General features: G+C 40.8%; 1 protein-coding gene and 1 pseudogene across 3 annotated transcripts in view; both read left to right on the forward strand.

The window, feature by feature from the left end:
• DIAPH1 (diaphanous related formin 1) overlaps positions 1-17,175 on the forward strand; it is a 96,728-nt gene that overhangs the window by 24,792 nt on the left and 54,761 nt on the right. For 2 of the 3 annotated variants that reach the window (XM_045999121.1, XM_045999122.1), the window contains exons 2-15: positions 3,069-3,095; positions 4,073-4,228; positions 6,655-6,756; positions 7,103-7,233; positions 7,405-7,491; positions 8,333-8,396; positions 9,617-9,756; positions 11,453-11,561; positions 12,503-12,613; positions 12,784-12,902; positions 13,550-13,666; positions 14,280-14,395; positions 14,917-14,981; positions 16,285-16,464. In XM_045999121.1, coding sequence (XP_045855077.1) covers positions 3,069-3,095; positions 4,073-4,228; positions 6,655-6,756; positions 7,103-7,233; positions 7,405-7,491; positions 8,333-8,396; positions 9,617-9,756; positions 11,453-11,561; positions 12,503-12,613; positions 12,784-12,902; positions 13,550-13,666; positions 14,280-14,395; positions 14,917-14,981; positions 16,285-16,464 — 1,524 coding nt within the window. The remainder of the gene's footprint in view (positions 1-3,068; positions 3,096-4,072; positions 4,229-6,654; positions 6,757-7,102; positions 7,234-7,404; positions 7,492-8,332; positions 8,397-9,616; positions 9,757-11,452; positions 11,562-12,502; positions 12,614-12,783; positions 12,903-13,549; positions 13,667-14,279; positions 14,396-14,916; positions 14,982-16,284; positions 16,465-17,175) is intronic. The other variant, XM_045999120.1, reaches the window with a different exon arrangement.
• On the forward strand, positions 8,983-9,122 carry LOC123939388 (annotated as a pseudogene).

The following is a 17,175-nucleotide window of genomic DNA, read 5'->3' on the forward strand; positions in this document are numbered from 1 at the left end:
TGTTTGTGGACCTGCAGCTAGTTCAGGATGCCCAGAAGATATAGAAGATATTAAAGTAGAGGGTTTGTGACAGTTGGGAGCCATTGAAAGGTTTTAAATGAGGGAATACTGTGGACATTGTGGCATTTTAGAAAGATTACCCTTGGATACAGTATGGAGAATGGATTGGTGTAAGGTAGACCGGACTGGAGGCAGGGAGATCAGTTAAGAAGCTTTTGCAGTGGGGCGCCTGGGTGGCTCAGTGGGTTAAGCCGCTGCCTCCGGCTCAGGTCATGGTCTCAGGGCCCTGGGATCGAGCCCCACATCGGGCTCTCTGCTCCGCAGGGAGCCTGCTTCCCCCTCTCTCTCTGCCTGCTGCTCTACTTGTGATCTCTCTCTCTCTACGTGTCAAATAAGTAAATAAAAATATTTTAAAAAAAAAGAAGCTTTTGCAGTAAGTCGAGCAGGAGATAATAATGGCAAAAGCTTACATAGTGGTAGTATGGATGAACAGAAGAGAAATGAAACTGTAGGCAGAAGGAACTGGTTGCTGGTTTCTTTTTCTTTAACTTAGCCTGCAGCTGTGAGCAATCCAACTGGCACTGATTTATTAGCCCCAAGTTCTGTTCCCTGTGTTACATCCATCCCAGAATTGTTAGGGTTGTTGCTTGGTTCTGAAGGAACATTTTGAGTTTGGAGGACAAGTTTCTGGAAGCAGTTACTCTAGGTGCACTTAAGTTTAATCTTGGCAGTGGTTAAATTGTACATACTCCTCCCTTTTGTAGCTTGTTTCCCATGTGAATAAGGATGGTGACAAAAGGAAGTGTTAGTCTCCTTCAGTGTTGCTGCCTGCTTCACCATCCTTCTGCCTTCTCTCCCCAGTAAGCAGCACACACAAAGTAACTATAAACTCTGTTGATGCTGAGCAAGGTTCTTATAGCTTCAGGTTTGTGATTAGCCTTCAGTCAGTGGAAGCTTGACCTCCTCTGGACCGTGGAGGGAAAAGTTGATTCACTATTTAACCAGATATAATCAAAGTCTGATGTGGGGAACATGAACATAATGGTAGAGATTTTTTCTTATCCGGAAAAAGGCTAGTAAAATAGCTCTGTGGCAGGGTGAAAGCTAATTTTTCTTTCTTTCTTTTCTTCTTCTTCTTTTTTTTTTATGGGGGAGAATTTTTTTTTAATAAAGATTTTTATTTATTTGACAGACAGAGATGACAGGTAGGCAGAGAGGCAGGCAGAGAGAGAGAAGAGGAAGCAGGCCCCCCGCTAAGCAGAGAGCCCAATATGGGGCTCGATTCCAGGACCCTGGGATCATGACCTGAGCTGAAGGCAGAGGCCTTAACCCACTGAGCCACCCAGGTGTTCCATCTTTTCTTTCTTTCTTTCTTTTTTTTTTTTTTAAAGATTTTATTTATTTGACAGATCACAAGTAGGCAGAGAGGCAGAGAGAGAGAGGAGGAAGCAGGCTCCCCACTGAGCAGAGAGCCTGATGCGGGGCTCGATCCCAAGATCCTGGGATCATGACCTGAGCTGAAGGCAGAGGCTTAACCCACTGAGCCATCCAGGCACCACCCCCCCCCTTTTTTTTTTTTTAAGATTTTGTTTATTTATTTAACACAGAGAGAGAGACAGCAAGAGAGGGAACACAAGCAGGGGGAGTGGGAGAGGGAGAATCAGGCTTCCTGCTGAGCAGGGAGCCCGATTCAGGGCTCCATCCCAAGACTCTGGGACCATGACCTGAGCCGAAGGCAGTCACTTAATGACTGAGCCACCCAGGCGCCTCTAGTTTTTCATTAGTTGAGGAAGGTTAGTCAAGAGGCCCTTATTATATATATTCTTGTAAAAACATTAAGATAAAGAAATATGGTTTAAAATTAGGTATTAGGGCAAAGAATTCCTGCTTTATCATCCTTGCTATTTTTTTAAGTACAGCATTGTATATGGAAGAGAACATAAAACACAAATTTTTTTTTTAAAAAGATTTTATTTATTTATTTGACAGAGATCACAAGTAGGCAGAGAGGCAGGCAGAGAGAGAGGAAGGGAAGCAGGCTTCCTGCTGAGCAGAAAGCCGGATGCAGGGCTCGATCCCAGATCCTGGGATCATGACCTGAGCTGAAGGCAGAGGCTTTAACCCACTGGGCCACCCAGGCGCCCCAAAACACAGAATTATTAAACCAAACACCCATGTAACAATCATCCGTGTCAAAAAATAAAATATTGTGAGCACCTCAGAAGCCCCTTTGTCCCCTTACACAGTCACAACTTGTCCACTCAGCCCAACTAAGCATGGTTTTGACATTTGTGATAATCATTTGTTTATAATTTTACCTCCTAAATAATAATATAGTTGACATGTTTTTAAGCTGAATATAAAAGAAATAAATCACTTAGTTTTAATGTTTGTGAGTTCATTTAATTTCTTTGTGTAATTGTTCCCCATTGTACATGGTACCAGGTTACCTATTCTACTCTTGATGGCTCTTTGGATTGTTCTCTGTTTTAGATATTGTTATAGTGTTGCTGTGATCATTCTTGTTACATACATCCTGGTACATACATGCATGTTGCTGCAGGATAGATTTATAGAAATTGATGTGTTGAGTTGTATATGTGTGTATTTAACTTTACTAGATAATGCCATGCTGTTTTCCACAGTGGCCATAGCAATTTACATTACTGCTGACTGTGTGAGAGCTCCTGCTGCTCTCCAACCAGACAGACAAGAAAATGTTTGCCATCTGTGAGAGTATGAAGCGATATCTCACTGTGGTTTTAGTTTGCATTCCCTTGTTTACTGATGAAGTTGAGCATGTTTCATATGCATAGTGGTCATCTTAGAGTCCTTGCGGTTCTCTCCTTGTTTTCCCCGCCAGAGAGTCATATGTTAGTGACCCTGAAACTCCTTCATGCCCCTTACATGGGAGATTGTGGTAAGGAATAGTTTGCTGAAATCTTTAGGTTGTAGAAAGTACCTTAGATCCTTTCAACTTATTCTTTTCTCCCCCCAACTCATTTGGTGTTGGGGAATTCCACTGATCTATCTTCTTTTTCTTTTCCCTCCTTTTTCTTGTTTCCTAGACTCTGAAGCGGCTCATGGCAGATGAGGTAAGGAAATTTTTGTTCAGCATGTGCATGTTCCAGCTCATTTCCTCCACTGTGATATTTACCACTTGTCATAACTTTGACTTTCTGTAACTTGAAATGGTGATGTTGGTTCTCTTCTCAGAACCTCTCCCAATTTTTTTCCGAACTCTTTGCTCTGTGTTTGGCCCATTGCATGCATCCCCCTGGGACATTTCATTGGCTTCCGAGGGTAGCCACATTCTTTAAACTCATAACTGACTTGCGGTCTGAATGCTACTCCCATCGCTTGAAATCCCACAATGCTTGAAGATACTTACTGTTATTTTCAAACAGGTGGAGCTAACAAACTTCAGCTTATTGATGGCTCTTTGGTTTGAGCATCTGTACTTGAGGTTTGGGGAATGGGTCATGAGTCTTGGGTTGGCAGAGAGACAGCATATATATACCCCTGAAGTACACTGTATTCTTTGCAAAGGGGATTTTGAAGACCGTATATTGAACTTTTGCTGCCTCTATAACACAGGGGCTTTGGAGTGTACAGAAGAAAGTAATGGTTCCTGGTTTTAAGGCATTTACTTGTTTCTTCTTTATGACCTATACCTACTAAAATCTGTGTTCATACTCACCTCTAGAAGGGAGGGATCCTCTGAAGGAAACAAATGGCATTTTACTGAGCTGACTCTATATGTGAGGTGTTTTCAGTTCTGTATTGCTGAAGGGCTTAGAAATGGCCAGAGAGCTCAAGAACAACGTATTCTCTTTGTAGAGAGGTTTCAAATCTTAATACTTCAGTCCTCTTACTTTTGGATGAAGATGAGAGTACAGAATGATTATACTAAATTAGGTAAGAGATTTCTTGTTTTAATGTTAGAAGAATCTTAAAGTGCTCACAAACCAGAGGAACCATGCACGAATAAGAAGTTAGAGAGTTGACTACTTCATGTGTGGTTTGTTGTGTGAATGAAAATGGATCGCTAATAATTTTTTCTCTTTCTCAGCTGGAGAGATTTACCAGCATGAGAATTAAGAAGGAAAAGGAAAAGCCTAATTCTGCTCATAGAAATTCTTCTGCGTCATATGGGGATGACCCCACAGCACAGTCATTGCAAGATGTTTCAGATGAGCAAGTTCTAGTACTCTTTGAACAGATGCTGGTAAGTTTTCTACCCCAAAACTGCTTTTTTTCCTGAAAATGCATTTGTGGGCCTGGTGGGCACTCTTTTGGGCATGATCCCCTTTAATTAGCCCTTAATTACAAAGAATTTCAGGTTTAACAGAGAATGTCTTAATAGTCCTGTTAACAAAGGGACTAAATATACAAGAACCAGTCCATAGATGGAAATCGATGAGTTAGACTTGGATATGTCTAATGGATGCCCACCTTGTTAATGTCCTTCGGCACAACAATATGTTAACCACAAAGACCTTAGGCAAGTGGACCAACTCATGTGGTGGTGTGGAGACCACCTTTGGGTTAGCCAGGGTGGATAAAGTTTTAAAGCATTTGAAATCAATTTTATATGAAAGGAGACTGAGGCATGGAAAGTCATTTACCCACGGTCTTCTATTTAGTGGTGAATCTGGAGAGATAATTCTGATGCTGTAATTCCTAGAAGACCTTTAAAGATTGTGGATGAAGTCAGTTGAGTAATGAAATGCACAGGGATGTGACTTGATTTCGTTTCCTCCGTGAGGGACACTGGGTGAGCAGGACACTCAGCGAATGCACAGTAGTGCTAATAGGTCTGGGAAAGTTGTGAGTACATGGTTCTGAGATTTCCAGTGACCTATATATTGCCGTGATAGATGATCTCAGATTCAAACACAGACTAGTGGCAGGCCTAACTTAATAAAAGCATGGGTGTAAAATTCTTAACACTGGGCCTGGTATATAATAAACACTCAGCCAGTACTATTCTTTTTCACTATAGCTTTCAGTTTGTCTCTCAGTCCAAGTGCTGTGAGAGCCTAAGACTAAGACGGTCTTAGTCTTTTGGGCTTGGATTGCAAAGATACATGTTTTCAGGGCCAAGAAGGCAGGAACATTAAGTTAAGCCAGATAGCAAGTGATGAAAAGGAGGAGGGACTGGTCAAATGCAGAAGGACTTCAGGTGTTTTTGTTAAGAGGGCCAGCCACAGTTCAATTCCGGTAACTTCTGTAGCACTCCAGTTGGAAATGCCCAGTAGTACCGGATATTTCTGTTTTTCTAAAGAAGTCAGAAATCTTCAATTCTTGAAAAACAGTAATTATTTAATGGTATCAACTATTATAGATAGCATTCAGATTTTACCAGTTGGTCATTTTCTTTAAAAAACTGTTCATTCAGGGGTGCCTGGGTGGCTCAGTGGGTTAAAGCCTCTGCCTTCGGCTCAGGTCATGATCCCAGGGTCCTGGGATTGGGCCCTGCATCTGGCTCTTTGCTCAGCAGGGAGCCTGCTTCCTCCTCTCTCTCTCTGCCTACTTGTGATCTCTGTCAAATGAGTTAAAAAAAATAAAACAAAAAATAAAAAACTGTTCATTCAAATCACAATTCCACATAAAGTCCCTTGTACTAATGTTCTTTTAAGTTTTATTTCATCATAGGTTTTTGTCCGTCTCTTTTATCCTTGCTATCACTATAAAAAAAAATTGGTGGAGGAAACTGACCCATAGAGTTATGCAGAATCTGAAATTTGATGATTGCATCCTTTATATAAAGTCTTCCAGATTTAAAATGTTGAACTAGCTAAGGAAAACGTACCGTGTCTTTGGGTCTGATTCAGCCTGAAGGCCCCACTTTGCAACTTCTGTGTTAGGTTTATATGTAAAAGGAGGAAAAAAGTACCAGGAATTGAGTCAGAAAAACATCACATTTGTTTTACTATTTAGGGACAGTGTTTCCTTCTCTTTCTCTCTCTCACACACACACCTGGAGACAGAGAAGAACTGGACTGTATCTGTTTTTCCCCTACCCTTTCCCCATTTCAAATAATATTTTGGACTTACAGGGTTAAATTTGTGCTCACTGAGGCAGTGGGCTCAGACACATGGCCATACACGTAACAGGCTCAAGTTGAGCCTTTTCCTCAATACCACATCCAAGTTACATCTGTTTGAGGGACTTTATCACAGGGTTTCTAGTTCTTCCTTCGTGGGAAAGGAGTTTGTACAAAGACGGAGTTAACCAGTGGTAATGGGTGTTTACACCCTAGAGTGGTGCAGATCTTACGGGTTTGGATGATGCTGGTCATCCAGAAGAGATTCTTAAGACCATCCCAAGTACAAAAACATAATGTGTCCTTTTGTTTCAGTAATAAAAAATAGAATTTTCATCTAGCTTAAGAGTATATATTTTTAGGAAAAACATTGTGTATAAAACTGTCTGTAGGAATTTAGGCTAAAATGTTAACCATTAACATCCCTGAGGAATTTTCATAATCGTAATAGCTTAAATCTCAAGCGATCAGGAAAATTTACTGATTCAGTAAGCATTTAATGTGTTTAACTCTTGACTAAATATACTAAATATTAAACAGTGAAAACTTGTAAGGAATTTGATGCAGTTTTATTTTCTTCCTTTTTTTTCCCCTTCCGTACTAGTTGGATATGAACCTGAATGAGGAGAAACAGCAGCCTTTGAGGGAGAAGGACATAATCATCAAGAGGGAGATGGTGTCCCAATACTTGCACACGTCTAAGGCTGTGAGTCCTGGGGCAGGTACCCATGCCATGGGAGACTCTGCTCTTATCTTGGACCTGTTTGTTTTACCAGTGTTGTAGAGCGTTTTATGTCTACATCAGTCTTACTTTATTCTGTCATATACTCATGTTTTACTGTCATTCAAGTTACTGTTATTAAGATACTTTTTACCTCATTCAGTCTTCATGAAGTGTGTGTGGGAAATGAGATGGGAAATTCTGAGTCCCACAGAGTTTGGTGCTGTGTATGATGTGTGTGTGGCTTGATATTCAAAAGGTAATGACTAATGCTAGTCGAGTTTATGACTGCGTCCAGTATTGACTGATCTTCCCATATGCTCCTGTCTAGGGCATGAGCCAGAAGGAGAGCTCTAGGTCTGCTATGATGTACATTCAGGAGTTGAGGTCAGGCTTGCGGGATATGCCTCTGCTCACCTGCCTGGAATCCCTTCGTGTCTCCCTCAACAACAACCCTGTCAGGTGAGGATTCTGAGGTAGTAACAAGAGTGAGAGCCCAGGGTTAGGATTTATTGGTGGGTATTGAAGATCAGAGGAGTGAGGATGTTTGAGAGTTCTGGATTGGGGGTAAAGAGTTGCTTGGGTGGATAAATACCGATTTAATATTGCATTGTCTCTGCCAATTCCTTACAGCTGGGTGCAAACATTTGGTGCTGAGGGCCTGGCCTCTTTATTGGATATCCTTAAACGACTCCATGATGAGAAAGAGGAGACTCCTGGGTGAGGACTTCCAACTTCTGACATATTTTCGGTGGAGGGTAGTAGGGGACTTGGCTGTTTGCTCTATAGGAGAAAATGGCACTAAAATGAGAAATTGTAGTCTAGGAGAATATGCTGTTAGTTGCAAAGAGGGTTTGTCTTTGGGCAAACTAGAGGATGAGTGATGATGACAGATATAGCAAAAGGAAGAGGAACACAGTGGATAACATAGGCTGTGGACCACATAAGATTGTGGGTCTGCCAGCATAGGTTTTCACCCAATCTGGAAGTGGAGTCAGCATTCATTCAGAGCTCCCTTGGGACCCATTCTGGGTTATATCCCATTCAAAAGTCTTAAAATATTCTTGATAAATTTGGGACTAATTTTCTGCCAGTCTTCAGGATTGGAATAGTTCCTGGGATATCTTGGACTGTCTTAGGCTACCTTGAAGCCTGACCTATAGTGACTTCCTACTTCTTATGATCTTTCCAAAACCAAACATAGGGCCCCTACCTCCCGAATGGACAGGCTTGAAACCTTTGACTTAGTGAGGCAGGCAGTAATAGACGGGATAGTCTCCTGATCAAATTTAGCACTTAGAAGCCTAGAGGGAGTTAAACAAAAGATTTTAATGTAGTACTAAATTTTTGGATTACGAGAAGATTAACCAGAGGTCTGATGGTGGCAGTTCCTCTCAACTACCTATGTTTGTCAGTGTTTCAAGGCAAATTGCTATGTCCTAGAATTTACTCAGCTACTAGTTGGGGATGTTCCAAAGACCTGTGTGTACAGGATTGAAAAACCAAATGGGAGAGGGGTATACAATAAAGGGAACTAATGAAGTATGTCTTCTACACACAGAAGCTACGATAGCCGTAACAAGCATGAGATCATCCGTTGCTTGAAAGCGTTTATGAACAACAAGGTGAGATTTTTCCCATTCTCATTCCAACCATCATCATGGCCCCTGTTCTTTGTTTTCTATTGGTAAACTCTAAAAAGGACCTAGGAATATAAAGTTCAAGACTGTTAGCTTTCCCTTTTAGCATTACAACTTTTTGATGGCCACATATGTATGTTTCTGTGGACCTTTTTTACCCAGTTCTGATGTCTGTTTCAGAAGATAGGCTCATTTTCTTTCCTCTTTTATACTTTGTTTTGCTAATTCTTGAATTTCCTAATCTGTATTTATTATTTTTGGAAGATTTATTTTCTGTTTGTTTGTTTTCCGTACTCTTCCTACTGTAGAATCAATCTACCTTACCCTCCCTCCTTGCCTGCTTCTTTTCTTTTATTTGTTCTTTCCTTCCTTCCTTCCCTCCTTCCTTTCTCCCATTTAAACTCTGGGATCTCATAGTTGTTTGCTCCGGTGTGCAGATCTGTCTTCCTCATTATTTAATTTTGTTAAATTTACTTAACCCCATTGGATGCGAGAGGCATTTAAAAGAAATGTAAGAATCAAAGTTTTTTTTTGGAAGGCCTGAAATTGTGTTTATCTAATATAAAATTGTATTGCTTCTCAGCCTTTTGGCTAAGATCAAGTGTAGTATTTAATATAAAATTGTGTTATATTTATATTCATCCCTATTTAGCTATGCTGGGAAGAGGTATTAGTTTGCTGTGGCTGTTATAACAAAGCACTACAAACTGTGTATTAAAGAACAGAAATTTATTGTCTCACAGTTCTTGGAGGCCCTAAATCCAAGTATTTAGGTATTTGGTAGTATTGAGTCCTTCTGAAGGCTGTGAGGAAGAGTGTATGTTCCATGCCTCTCTTCTGGCTTCTGGTAGCTTGCTGTCAGTCTTTGGCATTCCATGGCTTTTAGATGCCTCACCTCAGGGTCTGCCTTTGTGTTCACAAGGTGGTGGTCTACTGTGCATGTCTGTGTTGACATGTTTCCTTGTTGCGGGGACCACAGTCATTGGATTAAGGGTCTACCCTACTCTAGTATGACCTTATAACTTACCTAATCACATCTGCCAATGACCCTATTTCCAAATAAGGTCATATTCTGAGGTATTGGGGCTTAGGACTTCAACATAAGAATTTAGGGGGACATCATTGAACCCATAACCACCCCTAACTTCGTCCTTGGTCAAATGCTGTCATCATTAAGCCTCCCTTCTCTATTCTTATCCTTCCAGTTTGGAATCAAGACCATGCTGGAAACAGAAGAAGGAATCCTGCTGCTGGTCAGAGCCATGGATCCAGCTGTTCCTAACATGATGATTGATGCAGCTAAGCTGCTCTCTGCTCTTTGTATCTTACCACAGCCAGAGGACATGTATGTAACTGGGTTATAGCTCTTCCCTATTCTCTATCTCCTTTTTTTTTTTTTTTTTTTAAAGATGTATTTATTTGACAGAGAGACAGCAAGAGAGGGAACATAAACAAGGGGAGTGAGAGAGGGAGAAGCAGGCTTCCCACTGAGCAGGGAGCCTGATGTGGGGCTCCATCCCAGGACCCTGGGATCATGACCTGAGCCAAAGGCAGATGGTTAATGACTGAGCCACCCAGGCTCCACCAGGCCCCCTCCATTCTCTTTATGACCACCTTCCCTAGTCTAGAGGAAAATTGAGTTGATTGGGTGTCCACTTTATCCTAAATACTAGGTAAGACCAAGACATGAGCACTGAATCGTAATGTTTAAGAAGGACTATGAGGGGGCGCCTGGGTGGCTCAGTGGGTTAAGCCGCTGCCTTCGGCTGAGGTCATGATCCCAGGGTCCTGGAATCGAGTCCCGTATCGGGCTCTCTGCTCAGCGGGGAGCCTGCTTCTACCCTGCTCCCTCTCTCTCTGCCTGCCTCTCTGCCTACTTGTGATCTCTGTCTGTCAAATAAATAAATAAAATCTTTAAAAAAAAAAAAAAAAAAGAAGGACCATGAGGTGTTTGGCGCCATCCTCAGCATACTGGTGGTTATCAGAGGGGTGATCTGCAAGGTGTCTGTTATTGTCTCTATCGCCTAAGGCAAGGGTTGCATTTACTTTGTTTTTTTAACTCAGAAGTAACACAACTTTATTTTTTTAATTCAAACAAAAGAAACATATAAAGTAAAATTCAACAGCCTCATCCCTTCAGTAAATCCTTTTCTGCAGAGGCAACCAGTGTTAATGGCTTGGATACAGACTTGCAGATTTTTTTCCTAGCGCAAATAAATTGTATTTCTTAGATTCCAAGATGTTTTCTGTCACTCCAAAAGATAGAATGTTAGAATTAAGGAACGATGGCTTATGCCTATAAAACAAATCACATGCAAAGAATAGATTTTTATTGCTGTGGAACAGTTTGGTGTAATAAAAACTAAATCATACCATTCATTTCTTCATTTCTTTCCACCTTTTCTTTCTTTCTTTCTTTCTTTTTTTTTTTTTTTTGTTAATTTAACAGTTGGTCTTAAACATCTTTCTATGTCGGTACTTAAAGATCTACCTTAACTTTACTGGCTGTTTAGCATTCCATAGTATGTATCCCATAATTTAACAGTTTGCGTCTTGCTAGACATTTTAGGTGAAAATTTTTTTTTTCTTAGCAGATTCTGGCCCTTGCTCTAGGTGATAAGTAGTTTTACTGTTACAAATGATGCCATAATGAACATCTTTGTATGTACATTGTTTCACATTTACGCATTTATGTCGGATAGGTTTCTAGAAGTATGCCAAAATGCACAAAATTGATACTGTTATCTACCCTTCCAAAGTTATACCAGTTTATACTCCATAGAACAGGTGTTCTAATTTGGTATTTGAGAACATAGGTAAGAGTCTAGGAATGGGTTTTAGGAAATAGATTTTTCTGAGGAGATTGTCAGCTTTCACCAGATTCTGACCCCTGCCCTAGGTGATGAGGAGAATAATGGAAGTCTGGACAGTTGATAATGTTCTATTTTCTAACTGATCTGTGCCCCTGTATAATTTACTTGCTATGCCTGTCTGTGCCGGGGCACTTAGACATTTCTCTCCCTTTCCTTTCTCCTGGGCAGGAATGAAAGGGTTTTGACGGCAATGACAGAAAGAGCTGAGATGGATGAGGTGGAACGCTTCCAGCCATTGTTGGATGGATTAAAAAGTGGGACCTCCATTGCACTCAAGGCAAGTATATCCTCCAAAACTGTCCAAGAATAGAACTCAAGATGGAAGGACTTAGGTTTATTTGACCTTTTAATAGAACACATGGAATAGTTCCCAGCTACAGGCATTCCTTGGAGATACTGCAGGTTTGCTTCCAGAACATTAAAATAAAACCAGTATCTCAATAAAGTGAGTTAAATGAATTTTTGGGTTTCCTAGTTTCATGCATGTAAAAGTTATGTTTACTCTATACCGTGGTTTATTAAGTGTAAATAACATTATGTCTACAACAATGTAACCACCTTAATTAAATATTTTATTGCTTAAAAACGGTAACTATCATAAAAGCTTTCAGCATGTCATAATCACTGATCACAGATGACCATGACAAATAAAATAATAATGAAAAAGTTTGAAATATTCTGAGAATTACTAAACTACAACACAGAGACAAGAGTGAGTGAACAAGTGCTGTTGGAAAATTAGCATCGATAAACTTGTTTGACACAGGGTTGCCACAGACTTTCAATTTGTAAAAAAACAAAAAAAAACCCACCCCAAAACCATACTATATAGTGCAGTGTGATAAAGTGAAATGCAGTGAAATGAGTTGCATCTGTATATGTTTTATATTTCAGGATTTGTTCGGAAGGGAAAATGATTATCCTTCTCTCCAAGAAGGCAGAAAAGAGCAGCTTTCCTTATTATGAAATGAGGGAAAAGGCATTCTCTCTATTTATATGCTAGGAAAGCCGAGGCGGAGAACAAAGTCTCCCATCAAATCCTTGGAAGCATTTAGACCTCTGAGCTCTCCACACCTGGGCTCAAATCAGGTCTTACTGCTCTAATAGGAAGTTGTTCTTGTCCTTTTGTACTGCATCTTCTACATATGCATGTAAAGAGAATGGAATCTTGGTCCCTAGGAGTCAACAATGACACACTTCCGAATTTTCTTACTTTAGGTGGGCTGTCTGCAGCTGATCAATGCTCTCATCACACCAGCCGAAGAACTTGACTTTCGAGTGCACATCCGAAGTGAACTGATGCGCCTGGGGCTGCATCAGGTGTTGCAGGTGAGCCACAGTTCTCCATTAGGACAGCCATGCTTCACTGCCGGCTCTCATGACCCCATCATCTCTAGTGTCACTTTGGCTTTCTGTTTAAGAACCATGTTGAAAGGCTTGGGTTTCTAGCCAGCAGAGAACACTTCTGGGTTCCCTGACTTATACTTTGTTGTTGACAGGACCTTCGAGAGATTGAAAATGATGATATGAGAGTGCAATTAAATGTGTTTGATGAGCAAGGAGAAGAAGATTCCTATGACCTGAAGGGACGGCTGGATGACATTCGAATGGAGATGGAATATCCTTTCATGAACTGGGTTCAGGACACATGAGACATTCGGTGTAGATCCCTGTATGGAATGGTGTGGGGTGATGACTCAGAACAGGGCATCGGTCTGCGTGTCTTCTCAGTAGCTGAGGCAGGTGTCTTTTGATTGCTGTGGGCTTTATTTCCCTCAGCATGGACCAGAGATCTGCGGGTTCCTTGAAATGGAAGTAGCTATCAAAATAAGTATGGACCTACTAGAATGTGAAATCTTAGCTTACTGTGGTAGAGAGCTGGTCTTTGGAGAACATGCATAAGCCAGGGCAGGCTTATAATTTTGCTTTCTTCTCTGTGTCCCTGAGACTGACAGAGGGAATGGTTTGGCTGCATACTGCTATTTGACACAAGTGACTTGTGTGCAGTTACCTTTTCACTTCCGCCTACTGCTTCATCTGCAAGCCAAGTACTGGGAATCCTTTATCTTTGTGTATACCACCACCCAGCTCACTGGTCCTTCAGCCTAAGGAAACTTATGGAGCTTAAAATTTGGGGTAATTTACAGGAGAGGCAGCTGTTAGAGTAGAAGTGGCATCTTGTGACTTTTGCCAAGAGCAGGGCAGTCCACCTGTCAAACATGGTTTCTAAATATATGCTTTCCTTAGCTTCTTCCCCTTTTTCACCGACTTCAGTGATGTCTTCCAGATTCTCTTAAACACAGTGAAGGATTCAAAGGCAGAGCCACACTTCCTGTCCATCCTGCAGCACCTGCTCTTGGTCCGAAATGATTATGAGGCCAGGTAAGATGGTATACCTGTGAGAAGGATTGAATTTGAGCCTAAGTAGAGAGAGCAAAATCCTAAAATTCAAAGACTGTCTGTAAAGGGAAAAAGAAGAGACAAAGACAAGGATTACAGTTCATTTTTAGTCACAGATATAAAGGAGTTGTTAGTTTTCCTTTTAATCTGACTGAAAAGCATCCTTATGTAGGAGGTCAGACTATGTAAGGTAAAATGTCCCTTTTTTGGGGAAAGGAGAGGTGAGGTGGGGTTATGATGATAGCAAAGGGAGGTACCCATTTCAGGTTCTTTCAGGTTGCCTAGAAGTGGAGGTTCAGGGGTAGTGCTATCTGTTACAGAAAGTCTTGAACCTGAGTTTTAGATGGGAAATGATTGGCACCAGGAGGTAGATGGCAACACGTTTTGATTATCTGAAGAAGATGGGTAGCTGTTGTACAATAGCGAGTTTCCTAACATGGCAGTGGATGTCTGCTAGTTTTATGAAAAGGTCTTTTCAGGAACACATCCCTTCAGTTCTCTCTCTTATTAGAGCATTTAACTTCTCCTGATCCTGAATGCTTCGGAAAATTATATTTTGGTTTTCCTCTGATAGCCTTCTTCTCTTCTTCCATAGGCCACAGTACTATAAGTTGATTGAAGAATGTATTTCTCAAATAGTTTTGCACAAGAATGGGGCTGATCCTGACTTCAAGTGCCGGCACCTCCAGATTGATATTGAGGGGTTGATTGGTAAGTATGTTCTCTGATCTGTCTCCTTAAAACATTGTTCTGCCTTTCGTGTTTTCTCTTTCTTCCAGTGAAATTTTCAGGAAAGGTATCTTTCTAGTCTCCAGGTATTTCCATTTTTGTCTTTAGGTGATAACCAACTTCTGTGCTAGGAATACAGAGACCTTTAGTTTATTGTTCTGTAAATCTAAAATTTACCTATACTCAAACACCACCCTACCTTTTGAAGGGACTTTACCTATTATCTGTGATTCCTGCTGGTCTCACAGATTCTTAAGTATCACTTGTGGGCGGGTACTCTCCAGGCCATCCAGCATGGTGGCCTTACTGTATAACAGGCACTCAGAAATTGCCTGTTGAACTTAACTGAAAGATCCATTTCATTGTCTAGAGTAGAATTTTAAGAAGGATAAAAAAAAATAAGCAAATGGACAAAAGATTGTCCTTTGGTTATATGAAAGGATGGAGGTAGTGAGAGGGAAAGACGAGAACTGGGAGATTCACTTACTTGACTTTCTTTTCAGATCAAATGATTGATAAAACAAAGGTGGAGAAATCTGAAGCCAAAGCTACAGAACTGGAAAAGAAGGTTTGTGTGTGTGTGAGAGATCAAACAATTGAGGGCCTTTCTTTTTTCTTTTCTTCTTTTTTTCTTTTTAAGGATTATGATATTTTTTCTGACATGTGAAACTGTTACCTGTGATATTTCGCAAGCATTCAGCACCCAGTAGCAGTTCCTGGGGGAACCTTTCTGGCATAGGTTCGTCACTAGAGAAACTAACGTGGACGTGATGCAGAGTTAGTGGTCCGCAGTTCAGGAACCCCTGGGTAGGACAGGAATGACAGATGACTCTCATGTATAACAGTTCCTGGGGTTTTGCTGGCATCTCAGGCCTCTTATCCCAGAACAACAAGGCCTGGAATATGTCTCAATTCCTTTTTTCTCTTCAGTTAGGATTTCTGTTGTGGTTGATAGGGTTTTGCTCCTAGAAGCGGTTGGGATTATACACCATAGCTGCTTTGGTGTAAATGTCTTAACAATGTTAAATTTCTTTTAAAATTTTAGGTTTGTTCTTGTTGTTTTTGCCCCGCTCCCCAACCTTTTATTTTAAGCAAGCGCGGGGGGCGGTGGGGGTAGGAGCAGAGGGAGAGGAAGAGAATCTTAAGCAGACTCCATACTGAGTGCAGAGCCTGACGCAGGGCTCAGTCTCACAATTCTGAGATCGTGACCTGAGCTGCAATCAAGAGTCGGATGCTTGACCGACTGAGCCACCCAGGCACCCTGTTTGTTTGTCTTTTAATTGAAATACAGTTGACACACAATGTTAGGTTAGTTGTAGGGGCATAACATAGTGATTTGACAAGTCTATACATTACACCGTACTCTGCACAAGTGTAGCTGCCGTCTGTCACCACACAACACTCTTATGATACGGTTCACTATATTCCCTCTGCTGTACCTTTCATCCCCATAACTTACTCCATTTCTGGAAGCCTCTACCTTCCACTCCTTCACCCATTTTGCCCATGCCCCATCCCCATTCCCTCTGGCAGACACCTCTTTGTTCTCTGTATTTATCAGCTCATTTCTGCTTGTTTTTGTTCATTCATTTGTTTTTTAAATTCAATGTATAAGTGAAATCGCACAATATTTGTCTTAGGTTGTTTTATGTTTGTCTTTAGAACTCCCAAATTAGAGAGACTGAAAATAGTCTCTGGTTCCCTCTTCTTTAACCCTGATTTTGAATTCAAAATTATAGTGGCCTTTTTTCCAGTCCTTTCCTGGGAAAGTGAGCTGTGTAAAGGATTGGGACAAAACAGTGAATTTTGGGGAATAACACTCTGCTTCTTCCTGGACAGTTTACTAGGAGCCTAATTCCTTTCTCCTTTAGTTGGACTCAGAGTTAACAGCCCGACATGAGCTACAGGTAGAAATGAAAAAGATGGAAAGCGACTTTGAGCAGAAGCTCCAGGATCTTCAGGGAGAAAAGGATGTCTTGAATTCTGAAAAGAAGCAGATTGCCACAGAGAAACAGGACTTGGAAGCAGAGGTGTCTCAGCTCACAGGAGAGGTAATGTCTGAGCAGGGAAGGCAGAGTGACCTGTCCGCCATCAGCAGCCTCAGGATGGGCCTGTCTTGGAGCAGGAGTCAGTCATCTTACTTCTAGGGAAGGTTACCTTCCCTATTATTGGTTAGCTACCAATAGGTGATCTAGTTAGATGATGCATCTTTAAAAATCATTTAAAAATCATCTTTACCAAGAGGTGATAGCATCTTTTAAAAATCATTTACTGTAACACACAAGATAGAAAATTTGGAAAATAAATAATATAGAGAATAAAAGGAGTCATAGAACTACCCAGAAATAAAACTTAGTCATCTCATAAATTCACGAGTAAAATCCCAAAAAACTAAATATGTTTGCTAATTTTCTCTTATTTTAACTATTTCTGGGCAGATTAATGCCCACACTCTTTGCAGTTACAGTTATTTAAATGATACATGATATCTGATAACTTGATCACTTACGTGCCTGTCTCACCAGAATATTTGATTTACTTGAACTTTGCATTTTCTAATTAAAGGGAGAATTTAACATAAATGTTAAAGTTGCTTTTTGAATGCAAAGCATGCTGAACTAAGAACTTGAAGACCTGAATTCTAAATATCTTTGTGACTTTAGGTGAATCATTTCATCTGAAGCCTTTCAGTATCTTCATGCATAAAAAGAGAACTCTGGATTAAGTAATTTTTAGGTCCTTTCCAACCCCAGTGGTCCCTG

Source organism: Meles meles, chromosome 3 (assembly GCF_922984935.1).
Source record: "Meles meles chromosome 3, mMelMel3.1 paternal haplotype, whole genome shotgun sequence".
Taxonomy (NCBI): Eukaryota; Metazoa; Chordata; class Mammalia; order Carnivora; family Mustelidae; genus Meles; species Meles meles.